Genomic DNA, 20,025 nt, shown 5'->3' on the forward strand with positions numbered 1-20,025 from the left:
GGAAGAGTTCTCTCTCTCTCTCTCTCTCTCTCTCTCTCTCTCTCTCTCTCTCCCCCTCTCCCTCTCCCTCCCTCCCTCCCTCCCTCCCTCCCTCCCTTTCAAATACAAAGGAAATAACTTTTTACAAAGTCATGGGTTTGGCATTTGCACCCGTATAGTTTGGCTTCAAAGGCCAGGTTCTGAACAGGACATCCCACTGCCTCCTACAATGCGGCACCTGAACTCAGACCCCAGCCTCCACCAAGGGTCAGTACTTGAAATTTATTGGATGAAAAGGGAGCAGTAGCTTTTCAAAGCCAGTTCAGCTGCACTACTGCAGCCCCTCAGATACCCAGGACATGAGTCTGCCTGAGGATCCCACCAGCGACCATCAAGGAGAATTTCCCCAGTTAGGAGAGGGAGACACGGATGGGGCAGGGAGGAAGGAGAAGCATGCACGGATGCTCTCCCACCTGCCCCAGTCTGCAGCTCCTGTCCTTACATCCTCTTTTCCTGCCACTCAGCTCCAGCACCTCTCTCGAGGCCTGCATTCCGTGTGACTAATTACCACCACTGAGTTCTGGCCTGCCTTTAATGGCTCTTGGGAGCTGTAAGGTCCATTAGCTGTGAAAGCCTTTGGCAATCTCAAACTCCAAGGAGACAAATGTGGAAACAGGAGCTCAGGGAACTGTCTGTAATAAAACTCACCTGGATGTGCTTAATAAACAGGAACAAACAGCAGCAGCCAGCCCTGGCAGGACTGGATTTGCGCCAGGCGTCTGACAAGCAGGCCCTCAGAGAGGGGCCTCGTTTGGCCCAGGGAAGGGTGGGGGTGCCTCTGGGCCCAGAGACAGGAAGCAAACCTATTGCCAACATAAGAAACCTCTTAGGCCGTCTGCCCATCATTCTCTAGCCTCCTTCCAGCATGAATCATGCCCGTTGCTAAGAAACTATGGGGTCTCCAACAGGGAAATGTCTCAATCAAGCCAGTCTCCTTAATCTCATATCTTGGTTGCAGTTGGGGTTGCTACCCAGGTCCCCAACTCAGTTGGAAACACCAGTCAAACTAACTCAAATCAGCACGCTGCTGTATTCCCCAGCACATGCTTGGAGATAGGCCAATCTGAACAATCAGAGAGGCCACAGAGCGGATGTTCCCTTGGGCCGGGGTGCTGCCCAAGGCCGAGGCACAGACCTACTGTCCTGGCTAGAGAGCTGCTCTGTAAACACAACAAGCAAGATTTCCCTGAGCACATACTACATGCCAGGCCTGGGGCCAGCGCAAAGATGCAGGGTGGCGGGGTGCAGGGGTGGAGTACAGTGTGGCCTCCTATGAGGATGCTGTGTGGGGAGGCCTCTTGGAAGCCTGGTTCTCCTCTTCTGGGCTCCTGTGCCCAAGTACTTCTGGTGTGGTAGCCTCTGTCCCACTAAAGGGCCCTGTTGCTCCAGATGTGGACCAGATGCATCAAGTTCACCACAGGCTTCTGATGGGCAGATGCCTGCACCCCACCCAGACCTACTCCAGCTGAGTCTCAGGGGACACCTGGGAGCCTGCTTCTCAACAGGCCCATAGCTGATTTTTCTGCACTGGCAATTTGGAGCACCACGGCTGTCAAGAATCTCTGTTCCTTTGTCTGGTTCCCACGCTCCTCTGCCATTGCTGCCAACCCAGGGACTGCAAGGTTGCTCACTCTTGGCTGCTCCAGGCCAGGCAGCAAGTGGCTTTCAGTAAAGGGGATACATGCAAGAAAGTCATTTAGATCTAAGACTTGAGGGCACACTTTAGGCAATTAAAGGCAAAGGAACAAGCCTGCAGATGGAGGAGGTTGGTGAGCAGAGGCAGCTGCAGGGAAGAACAGCATTGGAGCAATCGTCAGCACAAGAACACAAGCTCCCCAGGTTCCCGGCCCTGCCGAGCATGCCCAGCCTGACGGGGACCCCAGGGCCTTCTTCCCTTTGGGTTCCCAGAGGATCTGTGAAGTCCGCCTCTACAATCACCACCAGCTCATTGTCTGGATCTCCTTATCATTTCTGTCGTACGCTTCAGGTCTCTTTTGGTAATTCATGGAAATAGATCATCCCTTCAAAAGAGAATATATGTGGCAAATTTATAAGGTGCAACAGATAATAAAATGAACATGTCTACAATGGTACTTCAAAAAAGTTCATGGAGGGGCAGCCACCTGGCAAAGGGGTTAAGACACTGCTTGAGATACCAGCACCCCATATGGGAATGCCTGGGTTTGAGTCCTGGCTCTGCTTCTGATTCCAGTTTCCTGCTAATGCACATCCAGGGAAGCAGCACATGATGGCTCAAGCATTTGTGTCTCTGCCACTCACATGGGAGACCCAGATTGGGTTCCCAGCTCCTGGTTTCAGTCTGGTCCAGCCCCAGGTGCTACAGGCATTTGGGGAGTGAACCATTGGGTGGAAGGTCTATCTTTCTATCTGCCTTTCAAATATATAAAATAAACATGTATTCTTTTTTTATTTTTTTTTTTGACAGGCAGAGTAGACAGTGAGAGAGAGAGACAGAGAGAAAGGTCTTCCTTTGCCGTTGGTTCACCCTCCAATGGCCGCCCCAGCCGGCGCGCTGCGGCCGGCGCACTGCGGCTGGCGCACCGCACTGATCCGAAGGCAGGAGCCAGGTACTTATCCTGGTCTCCCATGGGGTGCAGGGCCCAAGCACTTGGGCCATCCTCCACTGCACTCCCTGGCCACAGCAGAGAGCTGGCCTGGAAGAGGGGCAACCAGGACAGAATCCAGCACCCCGACCGTGACTAGAACCCGGTGTGCCGGCGCCGCAAGGCGAAGGATTAGCCTAGTGAGCCGCGGCGCCGGCCACATGTATTCTTAATGGATGGAAAATGGAACCAAACTGTAAGTTTATTTTGTTGCAAAAGGTTTTGAAATCCATATATAATTTTTTTTTCATAATATAGTTTTTCCTTGAACTTTTGGAAGACCCATTCATATGCAGGGATTTCAACATTCTTTTAAAACAAAATAAACTTATCTTTCAATTATATTTCCCCAAAACTTTCTGAGCCACCTACATATGTATAGGTGTATATCCCAACAATTATAGTCTTAGAAATTAAAAACAAAACTCTGCTGCAAACCTTGGCTTTCTTCTGCTGATGGTTATTGAGTTTTCTGCTTATTAGTCCCTTGTTTTCTTTAGAGATTTATTGTGTGCATATTTTGTTTAATTTTATATACTTTTACACTTGCCATAAGTACTATTATATTGCATACAGCAATTTCCTTTTCTCCCCAGTAAGCATAATGCTTATGAAATTCCTTCCTTTTGTTTTATGTGGCTACAGCCAATTTATTTTCTGTTTTATAGAAACCTTTTATTTAATAAATATAAATTTCATAAGTACAACTTTTGAATTATAGTGGTTCTTCCCCTCATACCCACCCTCCCACCCCCAAACCGTCCCACCTCCTACTCCCTCTCCCAACCCATTATTCATTAAGATTAATTTTCAATTATGTTTTTATAATTGAATATATAATTTTATATTCAGAAGATCAACTCTATACTAAGTAAAGATTTCAACAGTTTGACCCACACAGACACACAAAGTATAAAATACTGTTTGAAGACTAGTTTTACTGTTAATTCTCATAGTACAACACGTTAAGGACAGATGTCCTACATGGGGAGCAAGTACACAGTGACTCCAATTGTTGATTTAACAATTGACACTCATTATGACATCAGTGTTCACCCAAGGCTGTTGTCATGAGCTGCCAAGGGTATGGAAGCCTGTTGAGTCCACAAACTCTGACATTATTTAGATAGGGCTATAATTGAAGTGGAGGTTCTCTCCTCCCCTCAGAGAAAGGTATCTCCTTCTTTGAATGGCCAATTTATTTTCAACATTGTGTGATATTTCATTGTATAAGTTGATTGCAATTCATTTTTTTCTCTTGTTGATGGACATTTGATCAGTTTTCCAGTTGTAGCCATTATGTACAATGTTGCTATAAATACTCTTTTAGGTGTGTTCAAGGAACACTTGCCTGTTTCTTAAGGGGTGTTGATCTAGCAGTGAAATTCCTAGGGCCTAGGTTTGATAGCTTCAACTTTACTAGTACTGACAAACTGTTTTGCAACATCGTTGTGGCAATTTACACTCCCACAAACAATATATTTGCATAAGTTCATTTAACTCCATATCCTTACCAATACTTCCTATTGTCAGATGAGTGTAAAATTCTACTTTAATCTGCTTGTCTTCACTTAACCAATGAGGTTGAAAGGTTTTTCACATCATTTTGTTTTGCTTTTCTTTAGTTTCTTTTAACTTTTTTCGCAAGTCAGATTTCCTCTACTATGAATTGCCTGTTCACTTGCTTTCCTCATGTTCTCTTTGGTGGGCTTTCATAGGGACCAAATTTCCCTTGGCTTTAATTGTGAAGCTGCTGACTCACCAATGCCCTGCTGCCAGCATGATGTCACCAGGCCAAGTTCATCTCCACATCCACTATGTCTAAGCAGGCACAATGCAACCCAGATCAGCCCAGAAGGTCAATGAAGGGCCCTAATCTCCAGGCTCTGGACCTGAGCCAATCAATTAATCAATTCCTATAGCATCAGAGCATGCACAGGCATAGAAGTCAGATCTACCCAAGTCTTAACCCTGCCTCTGTCTCTTCCTTGCTGAATAAGTGTCTTACCTACTTTCAATGCTCATCTATAAAACTGGTATAATAATACCAATCTCACAGGGCTATTTTTCTCATAAAACAGAGATAAAAATATCAACCTCATTAAACAAGGGGTGCATGTGTAGCTCCTGCCACATGAAACACCATCACCCCTTCCATCCCCAACTATTGGCGGCAGTCAACTCTCCTAGTCCTGGAGCCCTGAATACCAGTTCACCTCACTTCCGCTTGCCCCAGTATCATGACTGAGCTTCTCTCCAGGGCCCCTCCAGGACAAGGATACTACTGAGAAAAGCAGTACTTTGGGTTGGGACACTCAAGTTTACCCACTTGTGTGGACATCCTGCAACCATGCAGACCAACAGTGGAAGTGATTCCTGCTTTAATTCAAAGCCAGGGACAGGAAGCAGAATAATTATGAGGAACTATTTCCTCAGAAAGGAAAGTAGAGGAAAATCAGTACTTTCCCTGCATTTTTGCAGTTCAATAAGCAGTGACTGAACACCTACATTGTGTCAGGTGCTGAACACAGAGATGAAGCAGAAGAGACAAAGACAGAAACAAAACATCACAAGTGAGACAGAGCATGAGAGAGAAGCAGTTGGGGGCAGAAATGACTGGCTAAATGGTGAGGATACAGGAGCTCAAGGAAGCAAAGACATTGCCCAGGCCACACAGCAAGTTAATGTCAAGGCCAGGGCTTCAATCCTGGTCTCCTGCTCTTTGACTTACACTTCCCTCAGCAGAGCCCTTGGGGAGGAAAGAAGGAAGAAACTGGTAGGAGGGCCAGGTTGGCAGGAGATGCTCAGCTCAGCTCCTATAATGGTTCCAGGAGTAGCCCAGCCTGAGGCCAGCTTCCTCAAACACTGGTCCCACTTCAGGAATGTCTCCATCCTCAAACCACCCACTTCCCATCCCTGGTCATAAACATAATGATGCCAAGAGAACAATCTAATCAACGCACCTTCAAATCCCTAAAGAAATTGCTACTGGAAGCACTTATAGATAATTAGCTTTTCCACAGAGTGAGCCTGGGCTGGAGGCCAGACTTTCCTCCTGCGAGGGCGTGCAAGTAGTAAGGAGGAAGGCCAGGCCTGGCCATCACCTGGGCAGCAGAGCCAATGCACCTGGAATGTGGACACAGAGGAAGCTGGAGAATGCTGAGATTGCCCTGCAGAGTGGGAAGAGGAGCATGGAACCCATGCAGCTGGAGAGCCCAAAGTGTACAGGAACCACCCTGCCAGACTGATGAGCAACTCTGTCCTGCAGGTTACTAGGAAAGCACCAGTGTGGCTCTATGCAACCATCAAAGGCACACAGGCTCATACACAAAGCATATCATCTATACTGGTCAGCGAGTTCTTAGTTTTGGGCTTCTTTGGGGCAGGGGGTGGTTGTTTATGTGTTTGTTCTGTTTTTAGTTCTTAGGCAGAGGCAGAAGAGCTGCTTGCTGGACTGTAACAATTACGCAGCACCACATGAATGTAGTGAACTCTCAACCACAGAGAGGAAGAAGGATCTAAAGACCTCAGAGTCTTCTCCTTCACTCCTCTGTCAGTTCAGACATCTAAAGGCTGCAGAGAAACACAAACAAGGGGGAAGCACAAGGCACTCAGAATCCTGTTCGTGGGTCCAGGCAGGAAGGATCTGGCTGTCCAGACTGGTTGGAAGGAAACATTCAGTCCTAATAAGAGAGGGGCACAGAGGCCGTGCCCAAGGAAGCAGACAAGTGAGGGGCCAAGTGACAGGGCAAAGCACATGGTGGAACAAATGAACCCTGGGGTCAGAAGCAGAATCTGAATGTGGAAGTGCAAGGCTCAGGACGGAGTCTGAGTCACACAAGGTGAAAGCCTGTCTCTCTAAAATGACGAGCTTGTTCCATGGCACAGTGGCAGAGCTCCCAGCTCAAGAGAAAGCCGTAGAAGCTAAAACAGGGCTTCAGACGGATAATATTACTTTCCCCCAAACTAATACATCCCAGGCCCCACTCAGCCTCTTTTGTTATTTCAAATCAGACTCTGGTTAAACGCCGAGTGCCAAAGTGGACAAAGACAAACATTAATATGGAACAGGGAAACACTGGATGAAAGGGATTATACTACCAGTTTGGCAGCAAGTCAGTGGGGGAGGGGATGGGAAGACAGAGAGGCAGAGAAAGCAGAGATGAGTTATTTAGGAGGAGAGAATTCATGGATTGAATCATTTAAGAGTATAAATAGAAAATAATTTCCCTGTCAAACAGATGATTTTCCTTAAAACAGATTTTCAAACAGATGTTCCAAAAGCGTTTGGGGGATGGGCTTCCCTTTGGACTGTGCTGCTATGAAAATATCAAATTTTCACCAAAGCACTGGTAGGCACAGCTGGGACCTGGATTATACCAAAAGCAAGATCAGTGGCTCTCAGCCTAGTTCTCAGATGATTGGAATCATCTGTGAAAGTTTTTAAAATATTAATATCTGGGCTTTCCAGCCAAGAATTTGAGTTTTATTATGGTAGACTCAGCATTAAAAAAAAAAAAAACCCTCAAATAAGTCTAAGACATATCCTGCATTGATCACCACCATGGTTTCAGAGGTGCCTGTAGTACAAGAAAGTTGCAAAATTTAGGAGTGAGGAGAGCCTGGACTATTTGCTGACTTGGTGAAACACACAAGTTACATTCTCTGAGCCTCTGTTTCTTAATACTTAAAATGATAATAATGTCATTCTTAACAATAAAATCATGAATGAAATATTGACATTCACCCTGAAATCAGCATCAAGACAGATCTACCCCTCATCACTACTCTCACTTAACACTGTACTGGGCAAGGCAATTATACCTGAAAAGAAAAAAGAAAGGTTTATACCTTTGATTGGAAAAGAAGAGGTAAAATTGTTATTATTTACTGATGATATGATCAGGTACACAGAAAACCCAAGAGTCTACATACTATTCAAATTAATAAGTGAATGTAGGCCGGCGCTGCAGCTCACTAGGCTAATCCTCCGTCTTGCATAGCCGGCACACCGGGTTCTAGTCCCGGTCGGGGCGCCGGATTCTGTCCCGGTTGCCCCTCTTCCAGGCCAGCTCTCTGCTGTGGCCAGGGAGTGCAGTGGAGGATGGCCCAAGTGCTTGGGCCCTGCACCCCATGGGAGACCAGGAAAAGTACCTGGCTCCTGCCATCGGATCAGTGCAGTGCACCGGCCGCAGCACGCCAGCCGTGGCGGCCATTAGAGGGTGAACCATCGGCAAAAGGAAGACCTTTCTCTCTGTCTCTCTCTCTCACTGTCCACTCTGCCTGTCCAAAAAAAAAATTAATAAGTGAATTTAGCAAAATCATTGGATGCAATGTCAAAATTGCATATTCTATATAATAGCAACAGTTTTAAAATAACATTAATGAAAACCACGGACATTAGCATAAACATATCCAGAAATAAACCTAAATAAAATGTGCAAGATATCACCACTAAAAACTCAAAACACTGCTGAGAGAAATTAAACATGGCCTATAGTAAGTAGAAAGATATACTATGTTCATTGAATGGAACACTCTGTATTGTTAAGACACAGTTCTTTTTTGAAATAATCCAAAATACTATAAATTTTAGTATATGTGCTGCCGAAGCGAGCACCCGAAATACTATAAATTTAAAGATACCAGTCAAAATCTCAAGAGATATTTTTGTGAATGTTGCTAAGCTGATTATAAAAGAAAAGGCACTTAAGAACTACCAAGAAAAGTCTTAAATTAGAACAAAGTGGTAGGATTTAAACTACCAGATATCAAAAATGTATAGGACTAGAGAGACCTACTAATATATTAGTACAAGAGTGAAAAAAAAAAAAAGACTAATGGAACAGAAAAAGAAGTCTAGAAACAGACCCATCTATCTATCTCCACTTTCCTTATAAAAAAGCCACTACTTTAATTTAGTAGTGAAGGGATGGTTTTTTCAGTAAATGATTCTGGCTCAATTGGATATCCTTAGAGAAAAAAAAAAATGACCCTATAATACCATTAAAAAGTTAATTTGAAATAAATCATAAGCCAAAATGTGAAAGGTAAAACAATAAAGCTCTAAGAATAAAATAGAATTATCTCCAGGACTTTAGCAGAAACAGTGATCCTTTAAATGGAAACAAATTAGTGCTAACTATAAAAGATCAACAAATTGAACATCAGTAAGAAAATGAAAAAGCAAACCACAGGTTGACAATACATATTATATATTAGATATGACACCATATTTTTAAAATATTTTTAAACGTTCATAAATCATAAAAAAAAAAACAATGTCTTTAAATGGCAAAAGTCTCAGACCAAATTTTACAAAAGAAGATATATAGTCAGGAAAAGAAAAGTGCTTAAAATCACTGCTCATCAGGGAAATAAAAACAGTAAAAGATGACCGCAAGGCAAGCAGAGCACAAGCAGCTGTCCCAAATCTACAGGCAGCCTAACTTCTCTGAAGCAGCCAAAGAGAGACCGAAACAGCCTTGGTAAACTGTGTACGTTCATCCTCGGTGTGTGTGTCTTTCCTCTCCCCCCTCTTCCTCCTCCAGGTTTCCACCTCTTTCTCATTGCCCTTCCCTCCCTGTTTCTCTGTGTCTCTGTGGACAACCAGAAGACTCACCCCTTGGTGTCAGAGACGGAAGATGCTGGCCCCAGTTCCGGGCTTTGAGGGCAAGCCTGCTGTCAGGGCCAGACTGTGCCCAGAAAGTGCCCCCCAGTCAAAATCTCCTAAACCTGCACCTTCATCCATCCTCTCCACATCCCGGCCCCAGAGCCCCACTTTCCTCCGCTCTCCTCCAAGCTAGCACTTGCCCCACTCCAGGAGCCACAGGGTGAGCCAGCAGGCACCGCTGCACCTGCCCAGTGCCCTGAGGGCCCTCCGCTTCCCTGCAGGCTCAGCGTCCTTTCTCCCTAGCACCAGCATCACCTTTCCTTCTGGCTTCCTATTTTCTGCTCTCACCAGATTATTTGGGGTCCAGGCAGGAAATGCACACTGTCTAGCATTTCACCCTGCCAAGCTCACTCTTCTCATCCCACACAGTCCCCCAAACACACACACACACACACACGTCTCCAATGCCAGGCTCCATCTGTGAATTCTTAGGGATAGAGAGGTGTGCAGCTCCCTTCTGGCAATTCCTGGAGGGACACCACCCCCTCAACACACCCCAGCTGCAGAGAACAGGCACCAGGACTCCCAGGTGTGCAGCGCTGCACCTGACAACTTCCGTTCCTCACATTACATTTCACAAAATGACTTGCTAAGTCGTTTGATACCAGTAGAACAGAGATCTCTATCCAACGAGAACATTCAGACTCAGGGGGATTAGGAACCCTCCTGTGGCCCCTGAGCACAGCAGTGCTAAATGAAGGGCTGGTCCCAGAGGGCCTCCACTGCCCCCAGCCCGATGGCCTCTACCCAGTCTCAGTGGCCTTTAGTTCATCTGGCGAATCGTAGACTGTCTCTCACAGCTCACCTTGGCCCACCAGCCACCCTGAGTCCACCTGGGAGCCTAAGAACTTGGACTCAGGGCCAAAGGCGTTGGAGGAAGAGATAGTAGAGAAGCCGGTGCAAATGATCAAGGCTAAGTGGTCCAGAAGGGGGCCAGGACAAGCCCGGTAGCAAGGTGTGTCCCCCTCTGTCCTTGCTGAGTGATGCTATGGGGATTCCTTTCCCCTCTTCCCACCCCATAAGGGCTGGAAACCATTCAAGGAGGCACTGCCAGGCTGTGTGAAGTCAGATACCCTGCCTTCTGGTCCCAGCCCTGTGATGCTAGGGACAATGTGGGTGTCCAAGTCACTTGACCTCTCTGAGCCCCTCCTTGTCACCTGCAATGGGGAAGAACTCTTAAAGCTGTATTTATTTAGTCCCGTGTGTGTAAGCCCATTCCCAGGTGGGCTCAGGGGGCTGGTGAGTGAGTCTCTCTGGGAGGAGAAGCTCAGACGAAGCTCTGAGGCCAGATGGTGCAGGCCACTGCATACAGTGTGAGATCCTAGCCCGGGGCAGCAGTCAGGAGGGAGGCTCAGAAGAGCAGGCAGCTGAGTCGAATGTCAACAGCTGCAGGGGGACACTCGGCTGGGACACCCCAGTACAGGCAGAGGCAGCCCCCAGACCCTCTGGGATGGAAAAATGGCCCCCACTGGCAGAGCACTGACCCATTTCAAGTTTAGCATCTGCAAGGCAGGGGTGACTTTTACCCGTGATGAAACTGGGATCAGAAAGGTGCAGGGTCACACACCTGCAGAGTAATTGTGAAGCTGGACGTCGAACCCAGGCCTGTTCACCACAGCACACCGTGCCGGAGGCAGCTTTCTCAGGGTGCACCTCCAGGGCCAGGGTGAGGGCTTGGATTTTGCCAGTGGGGACTGCAGGATCCAGGAGGGTTTCCATCCCAGGAAGGCATGAAACTGACTTTGGGGGGAGCCCGGGAGTCGGAGACATGCCGGATTGCAAGATTTGCCTACAACCTGCCCTGGAGGAGACTGGCTTCCTGGGAAGAAGCCCTCCTTGCCCTGAGTTTGTAAATCCTCCCTCCCCGCCACAGGACGCTCTGGCCAGGTCTGCTGATCCTGGGCCCGGACCCCATCAGCCTGAGCAGCTCCAGGAGCGAGCCGCCTCAGGCAGCCTGGAGGCGCTGCTGCTGCCCAACTTGTCCACCAGGGGCTGCTGTTGCACAGCGCATGGGGTCCCGCGCAGCCCCAGAGCACGGAGCCTGCTCCTACAACCTGACCGCGGTGCTTAGACGCATGGACTGCTCTGCTGCCCCAGCCCTTCTCTAAGCACATGGTGGCCCGGGAGAGCAAGGAGCAGCCCTCCAGCGGGCAGGCGTTCCTTCAGTCTGGACAGCACCAGTGGCTCATCTCAGCCTGGAGCTTGCGAGGTGGGGAGTGGGAGGCCGGGCAGTGTGCCGGATTGTGATCCTGCCTCCTCACGTCCTCTCCCATTCCCTTGCTGTAGACTTGGCAGAGGGGACGCGAACAAGCTCACTCACAGACCCCGGCCCCCTTGCCAGGCTGGGGAGGTGACAGTGCCATTCCCCACTCCTCTCTGCCTGTCAGCCACAGGCCCATCCCAGACAGCTGGCCTGGGACCCCTCAGCCCATTCCCCAGGCAGTTGAAGGCCATTTCCTGGGGGCAGGGGAGATGGAGGAAGGTGACAGGCATAGGTGGGCTGAGCCCCAAAGAGAGGTGGGGAGCATGTGGGCCCTCCATTCTGAGCACACTTTCTCCCTCTCAAAGATCCTCCATCCTTCCCTCCTTCCTTCATTTAAGTCAGAGTTACAGAGAGAGCAGAAGAGACAGAGATAGACCTTCCATCCACTGGTTCACTCCCAAAATGGCCGCAACAGCCAGGGCTGGGCCAGACCAAAGCCAGAGCCAGGAGCTTCATCCAAGTCTCCCATGTTGGGGGCAGGAGCACAAACACTTGAGCCATCTTCCACTGATTTTTCCCAGGCCATTGGCAAGAGCTGGATCAGAAGTGGAGCAGCCAGGACTTGAACTGGTGCCCAAATAGCATGCCAGCACTGCAGGCAGCAGCTTTACTGGCTAAGCCACAGAACTGGCCCCAATCAAAGATTTCTTACTGGCACTCGTAACCCCTTTCTCCCTGGTCAGCCTCACTTGTATGTAGGAAAGTACCCACATTGCTCTGAAGTCTAACACCACAGGGGCGGGAAGGGGTGGGCTGAGGGAAGATACCTAGGAGTGGGAGTTAAGAAAGCAGGGCTCTCAACCCAGTTCTATCTCTCCCGATGCCTCTCCCAGTGCTGTACAGCCTCAACTTGCTGCTGTGTAAAATGGGGCGGAGGTGACCATCTCTCCTGGCCTTCCTTAAAAATGAGCCTAAGAAAGGAATGAGCAAAAGGATGGGAAACACTGGTTAAAATGCTTTGTCAGGGGCATGCGTCTGGCCTAACCGTTAAGCCAGTCGTTTGCTCCAGTCCCACACTGGAGTGCCCGAGTTCAAGTCCCAGCTCCAGTTCCGGATCCCAGCTTCCTGTTAGTGCAGACCCTGGGAAGTCGCAGTGATGGCTCAAGTAATGAGTGTCTGCCACCCATGTGGGAGACCTGGATTGAGTTCCTGGGTCCTGGCTACAGTCCTGGCCCAGTCTTGGCCATTGTGGGCATTTGGGCATTGAACCAGAGGACAGGAGTCTCTCTCTCTCTCTCATAAACTCTGTTTATCAACACTTACTGTCTCTGACCATCTGCAACCACACAGGATGAAGGCAGTAGAGAGAGATACTATAACACAGCAGCTGGACGGAGCCTGCCCCACCCTGCCCCTCTTGCAGCCCCCTCCCTCCTGCCCAGGCTCTCTCTGTCTCACCTCTCATCCACCAAGCCCCGCAGGGGTCAGGGAAAATGCAAATAGATCACAAGAAGCTCCCCAGGGACCAGGGAAGGGGAAGGAGGGAGCGGTGTGGAGACAGGCAGCAGTTTTCCCGTCTCTCACCCTTGGCGATTTTCTTCTTGGACTTGAAATTGAGCCCTCCCCCTCTCTCCCTGCTCATCTTTAATTTCTTTATCGATTTTCATTAAACTCTCCCTTTGGCTCCAGTGCAGGGTAAACTAACTCCTTATTTGAAAAAATAAAGCACAAGCGAGGAGCTGGAACTAAAAGGAAGCTCTTTGGAAAGGGAGCTTGTCTTTGGCATTAACCATGGAGGAGGCAGGGACTAGAACCGTGCAGGACACTGTCCGAGCACTGGGCCGAGTGCCCCCCAGCCCCTTGTGGCCCTGGATCTGGAAGTCCCAGCCCCTCTGATCTCTGGCCTTGTGAGGGACCAGTCCCCAGTCCAGCTCTAGCCCCCAGCCCCCTCCAGCCCCACCCTGGTCGGCTTCACCCAGCCCTGGTGCTGACCCCATAGCGCTCTGACCATCCCCTTAGCCCCTCGGGACACCTGGAACCTTACCGGGGTCAAGGCAGACTCCCTAGACGCAGGTTCTCTGGGGACAATGCAGAGTTCTTCCAGGCCTCCCTGAGGAGGCAGACACATGGGCCAGGGAGGAAGAAAGAGAAACAGACCCCAGCAATGCTTCCTCCATGCAGGCTCCAGGCTGCATACCCCACCACGTGGCTGCAATGCATCAACACAGCAGCCCAACGAAGGAGATGTCATCCCCATTGCAGAGAGGAAGCTGAGGTTGAGAGAGAAGTGACTCGCTCTCCTAAACACCTCTGGCCTTCCCCAACCCCTGCGGGCCATGCCTTGGTGATGCCAGCTCTAGTCCCATAGGAAGGCCACCTGCCCAGGCCACGCTGGAAGACCTGGGTCCATCTACTCCCACTGAACTCTGTGATCTGGGGCCCTCACTCAGCCCCCGCTTTCTTCCTCCACACTTCTCCCATGCATGGTTCACGGAGCACTGCCTCCAATTCACTGAACGTGGAGCTCCTTCAAGACTCACAGTCCCACAGGCTGATCCCCAGAGGCTCTCTGCCTCTGCCAAGGCTGCTCTCCCAGGCCCAGCTGGGGGCTCCTCCCTGCTCCTTCTGGGCCAAGCTCTACTTCCTAGTGGCGCTGCCTTCCAGTGGCCCCAGCAAGACAGCCCTTGCCTCCCCCCTGCTATGCCGCCGGCCCTCTGCACACCCAGCCATCTCAGGAGCCAAGCAGTAGGTCAACTTGTGTCCCTCCCTGGAGCCCAGGACGGAGCTGCAGAATGAGGAGGGAGTGCCTGCTGGGGACACAGGGAAGGCAGGATAGGCTTCCGGAAGCCAGGCCATTCGGGGAGAACGCTGTGGCAGCGTGGGACCACCCTGAAAAGAAAGACGGACCCTCACAAGGCCCTTGGGACACTTCTGGAGTCACCTTTGCTGTTGTTGCAATCTGATGCTCTCCAGCCCTGCCCGGCTGCTACCCCCTGCCCAAGCCAACAGCAAGGCCCTGCTCCCAGGGAGCCATTCCCTGCCATCCCCACCGTGAGCGCCAGCTCTCCCCGGGGTAACGAGCAGCGGCTTGGAAGCAGCCAGGCCTGGGTTTGAATCCAATTTCTCCATTCATGGGCCGAGGAACTCAGTCTCTGCTTCTCGCTCCCTCTCCTGTTGGGAATGCTGTGGGCACTCCTGCTGCAGCCCCACCACACTTCTCCATGCTGTGCACCTCGCTGCCTCTTTGACCATGCCGGCCCCCTCCCCTTGGTGTGCCAGCCCTCCCTTCCTCGCCAGACTGTAGCCTTCCCAAGCCCACTCCTTGTCAAAGCCCCAGTGATCAGCAGTGTAACTGCCACCATCCTAATAGCGCCCATTCCTTCATGCCTCCTGTGTGCAAGCTCCATAGTACTGCACATCCATTGTCACTAATAGTCCTGGGAGGTATTCTCTTATGCTCATTCTACTGACCAAGGAATTGCATGTCGGGGCCAGCGTTGTGGTGTAGTGGGTTAAGCCTCTGTCCACAATGCCAGCATCCCAATGGGGCTCAGGTTCAACTCCTGGCTCCTCCACTTCTGAATCAGCTCCCTGCTAATGTGCCTGAGAAAGCAGCAGAAGATGACACAAGTGCTTGGGCTCCTGCACCCATGTGGGAGACCTGGACAGAATTCTAGGTTCCTGGCTTCGGTCTGGCCTGGTCTCAACTGTTATGGCCATTTTGGGAGTGAACCAACGCATATAAGATCTCTCTGTATTCACCCCCCCCCCTTTTCTCTACCTCTGCCTTTCAAAGAAAATAAAAATAATAAATATTTAAAAAATGAAGGAAGGAAGGAAGGAAGCAAGGAAGGAAGGAAGGAAAGAAAAGAAATTGCATGTCCAAGAAGCTAAACAAGTTCCCTAGGGTAACCCAGCCAAGTTCACAAGTTAGCGAATCTGGGTTCAAAGCCAGGATTTTCCAACTCTCTTATTGCCAAGTCTCTCCTCTGCCCTGGAGAGACAGCTTTGCAACATGAGGGACAAGTGACTTCCTAGAGTGAACCAGCTGAAGCACGATGTCATGAGACAAGTGAGTGAAGTTAAAAGTGATGGCGCCAGTGCTGTGGCATAGCAGGTAAAGCTGCCACCTGCGGTGCCGGCATCCCAAATGGGCACTGGTTCAAGTCCCAGCTGCTCCTCTTCCAATCCAGCTCTCTGATGTGGCCTGGGAAAGCAGTAGAAGATGGCCCAAGTCCTTGCGCCCCTGCACCCATGTAGGAGATCCAGAAGAAGCTCCTGGCTGCTGGTTTCAGATCAGCCCAGCTCTGGCCACTGGGGAGTGAACCAGCGGATGGAAGACCTGTGTGTGTGTGTGTGTGTGTGTGTGTGTGTCTGACTCTCTGTAACTCTGTCTTTCAAATAAATAAATAAATCTTAAAAAAAAAAAAAGTGACTGACTGGCAGACAGCAGGTGTGGAGAAGCAGAGAAGGGGCTTCACCTGAGGGACTGGATGAGCCCGTGGCTGAATCCCCAACCTCGGAAGTCGCCCGGTTCCAACAAGGTGTGAGCGTCACAGAGCAGGGCTCAGGATGGGTGCAGAGTCTGGTGAGGGCGCGAGACCCGGGCCTCTGCTGGGGGCTGTGCACAATACAGTGAGCCCTCCGAGACTGGAGGAAAAGGCAGAGGAAGTTGCAGGACAGAGACGCAGTTCGCCAAACCCAGCACTTTTCTCGCTGCCTATTAATTAAACAAATCCCAGGAAGGATGCCAAGCCAATAAATCAGGAAGGGGAGGCTGGGATGTTGACAGTTCCTAATTAGGCCAGGAACCGTGAGCTGTGGTGAGTTGTTGGTGGGCAAGCGCTCCAGCACGTGGTTCTTCCCCACCTGCCTGTCATTCTGTGGTTTCCACAGCTTAGCCAGCACCTAGGCTACCGCACCTCCCATCCTCCATACTGGCAGCTGCTGCTGGCCTCACTGGAGCCTTGGAGGCCAGCGCTGAGCAGCTCACACCAGAGAGGGTGGCGGGTGTCAGGGGGCACCCAGGGAGGGGCGAGGATGAGGGAGACGAAGACCTTCCCACCTTCCTGCGTGTTTCTAGAACGTCTCACAACTTTGGAAGCAGCATGATATGGAGGCAATGAGTGTGGGTGTTGGCATCACATCATCAGACTTAGACTCCCGGGCTGCAGAATGGTTAACAGTCCTGACTTTGGCCCAGCAGAACTGGAATTAAATTACTGCTGTGTGCTCCTGAGCAAGTTGCTTCACTTCTCTGAGTCTCCCTTCCTTCTGCAAACAACAGGGATGAGAACAGCATTCAGGGAAGGCAACTGTGGCCTGGACCGAATCGCACGGTGAAAGCAGGGGGCATAGCACAGCGCTGGCCCAGAGCAAGCATGTGAAGTGTGCTTGTGCTGGGTGTCACTGACCTGGCACCCCCCGCTGCCTGCTAGAACAGGGAGAAACACCTCCCGTAGATGGCCACACAGTCACTATGCTCAGCTTTGGGGACACAGTGATGCTGCACTGACTCAGCCATGCTGTTGTGGAGTGAGAGTGGCTACACACGACCAAAACAGGCAGCAGGCTGAGTGTGACCCACAGGCCATTCCATGGGACATACTGGGCTAGAAGTTGAGCTCCAGGAGATAAGGGGTTTGGCCTGATCTGTTCACTGCTGTATTCCAAGCACCTTAATGATACCTGGCAAACGGCAGATCCTTAATAAATATTTGAATATTTGCTGAGTGGTCGAATGCCATGCTGTGTGATGCTGTGGAAGCAGCTATTTTACTTCTCTGGGCCTCCATTTCTTCATCTGTGCGATGAGGATGCTTTCGAGCTTGAGACAAGCATCCAGTTAGACCAGCGTACTTGTGGAGTCCCTGTGACGGTGCTGCCACTGCAGGAGAGTGTAGTTCTGCCCATGAGCCCTTCTCGGGGAGTTCTACTGCTGCTCAGAGCCCAGCACAGGGGAGACGTTACAGGCCCCCTGTCTGACCTGCAGGAGGGGGTGCCCAGATGGACCGCTATCCCCTATGCCGCAGGTGCTCTGACACACAAGTGCAGGGACACATTCAGTGTTCTCAGAATGTGAACAGCAAGGCAGCAGAACAGGCTGGGCCCCAACTTGGCTCCAGCACTTACTAAGTGATTTTAGGAAGTTGCTTTTCAGTTTCTTTGTCTTTAAGATGGAGCTATTCAGAGTGCTTGCCTTACAAGGTTCTGGTGCATTAACCAAGGGATGTGTGTACTAGGTTGCCTCAGCACCTGCACAGGGTAAGCCCTAGACAAAGAGCATCCTTGCCTCCTCTTGTCCAGCTGAGCAGAGCCCAACTCTCAGGCCACGGCCAGCCTGTCTGGCCTGAGATGCAACCGGAGTTTGGAGCCGCAGCTGAAAGGTGGAAGGAAAAATCGCCTCCAGTTGTCCCAGCTGCACAGATTTTCAGATCTAAACAAAAAAAGCCCTACTTGTTTTTCTTCCCTGAATTTAAAACTTCCTGCTGTTCTGAAAATGCATGAAAGCAAGTGACCCACTGCCTTTGGAGGGCTGGTGATACCAAGCCCCCGCCCTTTCCTCCTTCCATTCATCGCGCCCACCAGAAACACACTGATTGGCCATTTGGCCTTTTTCCAAGGAGGAAGTTTTAAGGGAGAAGAGAAGAAACGTCAGCACATAACACTGAAGGTGCTCACTGCATGCCCATCACTGGACTCCCCCTGCCCAGGTCTCTCTGTCTCCTCTAGGTCCCCATCTAAGAAGGCACACTCATTTGCATGTCTGTGCTCACAGAGTCCACTGGAACCCAGAGAAGCACAATTGGTTTCAGTCTCAGGAGACCTGGGTCTGGATTCTGGCTGTTGAAATTTGTAGCTACACGACCTTGAGCACATCACTTCACTCCTTGGCGCACACTTACCCATTGTTCAACAGTACCAGGGCATCAGTACTGACCTCCTACTGCCAAACCCAGTGCTCACAGCAACTGAAGGTGAAGGCTCCCAACCCTGTGGGAAGGGGGCATTGTCCAGAGGGCTGGCTCAGGCTCCTATGCTATCATGCTGTGCACCCTTAGACAAATTGCTTCCCCATTCTGAACCACAGACTGTCATCAGTAAGATGAGCAAACTCCCCATCCACCCTTGGCTGACAGTCTCTCTGAGTCATGATCCCAGGACCCTGTCCCAGTGTAGCTGGAAAGAGACAGGGTGGAAAATAGGATGATCACTTGTCTAGGAGCCCAGACCAATGCGAAGAAGCTAGGAGTAGAACGGGGGATATCTGGGCGGCCAGCACCAAACTTCTGGACACAGAAACAAAGGAAAGGGGACAGTCTGCTTGCCCCATTCCCACCCAGAGCAACGCACAAGAGCAGCCAGAGCACCTACACAGGACCCCATCGGCACCACAACTGTCTTAAGACACACCCAGCCTGCCTGCTTCTCCCCCATAGGTTTTCATCCTCTTTCCTGGAAACTTGGTGGGAAATTCCAAAACATCAGCCCCGGCTTCCCCCACCCCAGACAGGCCCATCAGAGCACCTCCCCGACCCACCCTACCGTGTGCCATATTGACCCAACTGCCACTTGGATTTGGACTTCAGTTTCCATACCCAAGCCCCCTGGCCCTCAGTGGAATGGAACCCTACCTGCTCTCCTTCGTACGGCTCCATCCCCTGAGGAGTTGGACCCCTTCCTTCTCCTGGGGCCCTGCTGGGAGTGAGAGACCAACCACCCTGAACCTCAACACCACTCTCCACCCAACTTGCCCACTCCTGCTCAGCTCCACCCACTGGGCTCTGTCGCTCACGGCACCCAGGAGTGGCAGAGCGCACCTTTAGGCCTGGACTGGTCGTGCTCCTCAGTCTCTGTCCCCTTCACCTCTACACTCACTCCCACAGGTAAGGTTCCAGAAGCCACACCTGAACGGTGCCAGAGAGGAGGAAGGGCTGAGAGACTGCTCTGTGAAGAGGGCCAGATGGCCACCATCTTCCCGCCTGGCTCAGGGACCTGAGCTGGCCTCACCTTCTCCAGCTGATGGACACCCTCTTCCACGCAGCAGATGGAGGCCAGTGTGCGGAGCGCCTGGGGGTACAAGCACCGGAGGTTGTCCTGTCTGCAGACCTTGAACAGGGCTACAACACCTCCTTCCTGTCAAGAGAAAGAAAATGTCATGTGACCTCACTGTGGCACCTCCCCTGGGGCTGCCTGGAGAATGACTGACGCCCACACCCAGCAGACAGCTTCTGGGTCCACACTAGCGCTCACACACTCACAGCCATGCTACAGTCACGGCTGGCTCCACAATGTCCCTCCTGCTAATCCAAGACGGAGCAGGGATTCCTCAAATGCTTCTGGGGTTTAGAGGCCAGGGCCAGGTTCAACACCATTCAACATAGCTCTCATATCCCTGGCAACTCCTTTCAGCAGTGCCCCTACAAAGCAGACCTTGAGCCATCAGAAACATGAAGGACTTCAAAAAGATTGTGGAAAAATCAAAG

General features: G+C 50.7%; 1 protein-coding gene across 10 annotated transcripts in view; it reads right to left on the bottom strand.

Moving 5' to 3' along the window:
* INSC (INSC spindle orientation adaptor protein) overlaps positions 1 to 20,025 on the bottom strand; it is a 139,283-nt gene that overhangs the window by 24,449 nt on the left and 94,809 nt on the right. For all 10 annotated transcript variants that reach the window (XM_089328409.1, XM_089328387.1, XM_089328395.1 and 7 more), the window contains one exon: positions 19,550 to 19,675. In XM_089328409.1, the coding sequence (XP_089184535.1) occupies positions 19,550 to 19,675 (126 nt within the window). The remainder of the gene's footprint in view (positions 1 to 19,549; positions 19,676 to 20,025) is intronic.

Source organism: Oryctolagus cuniculus, chromosome 1 (genome assembly GCF_051225735.1).
Source record: "Oryctolagus cuniculus isolate XC-2025 breed Fujian yellow rabbit chromosome 1, ASM5122573v1, whole genome shotgun sequence".
In the NCBI taxonomy this organism is placed as follows: Eukaryota; Metazoa; Chordata; class Mammalia; order Lagomorpha; family Leporidae; genus Oryctolagus; species Oryctolagus cuniculus.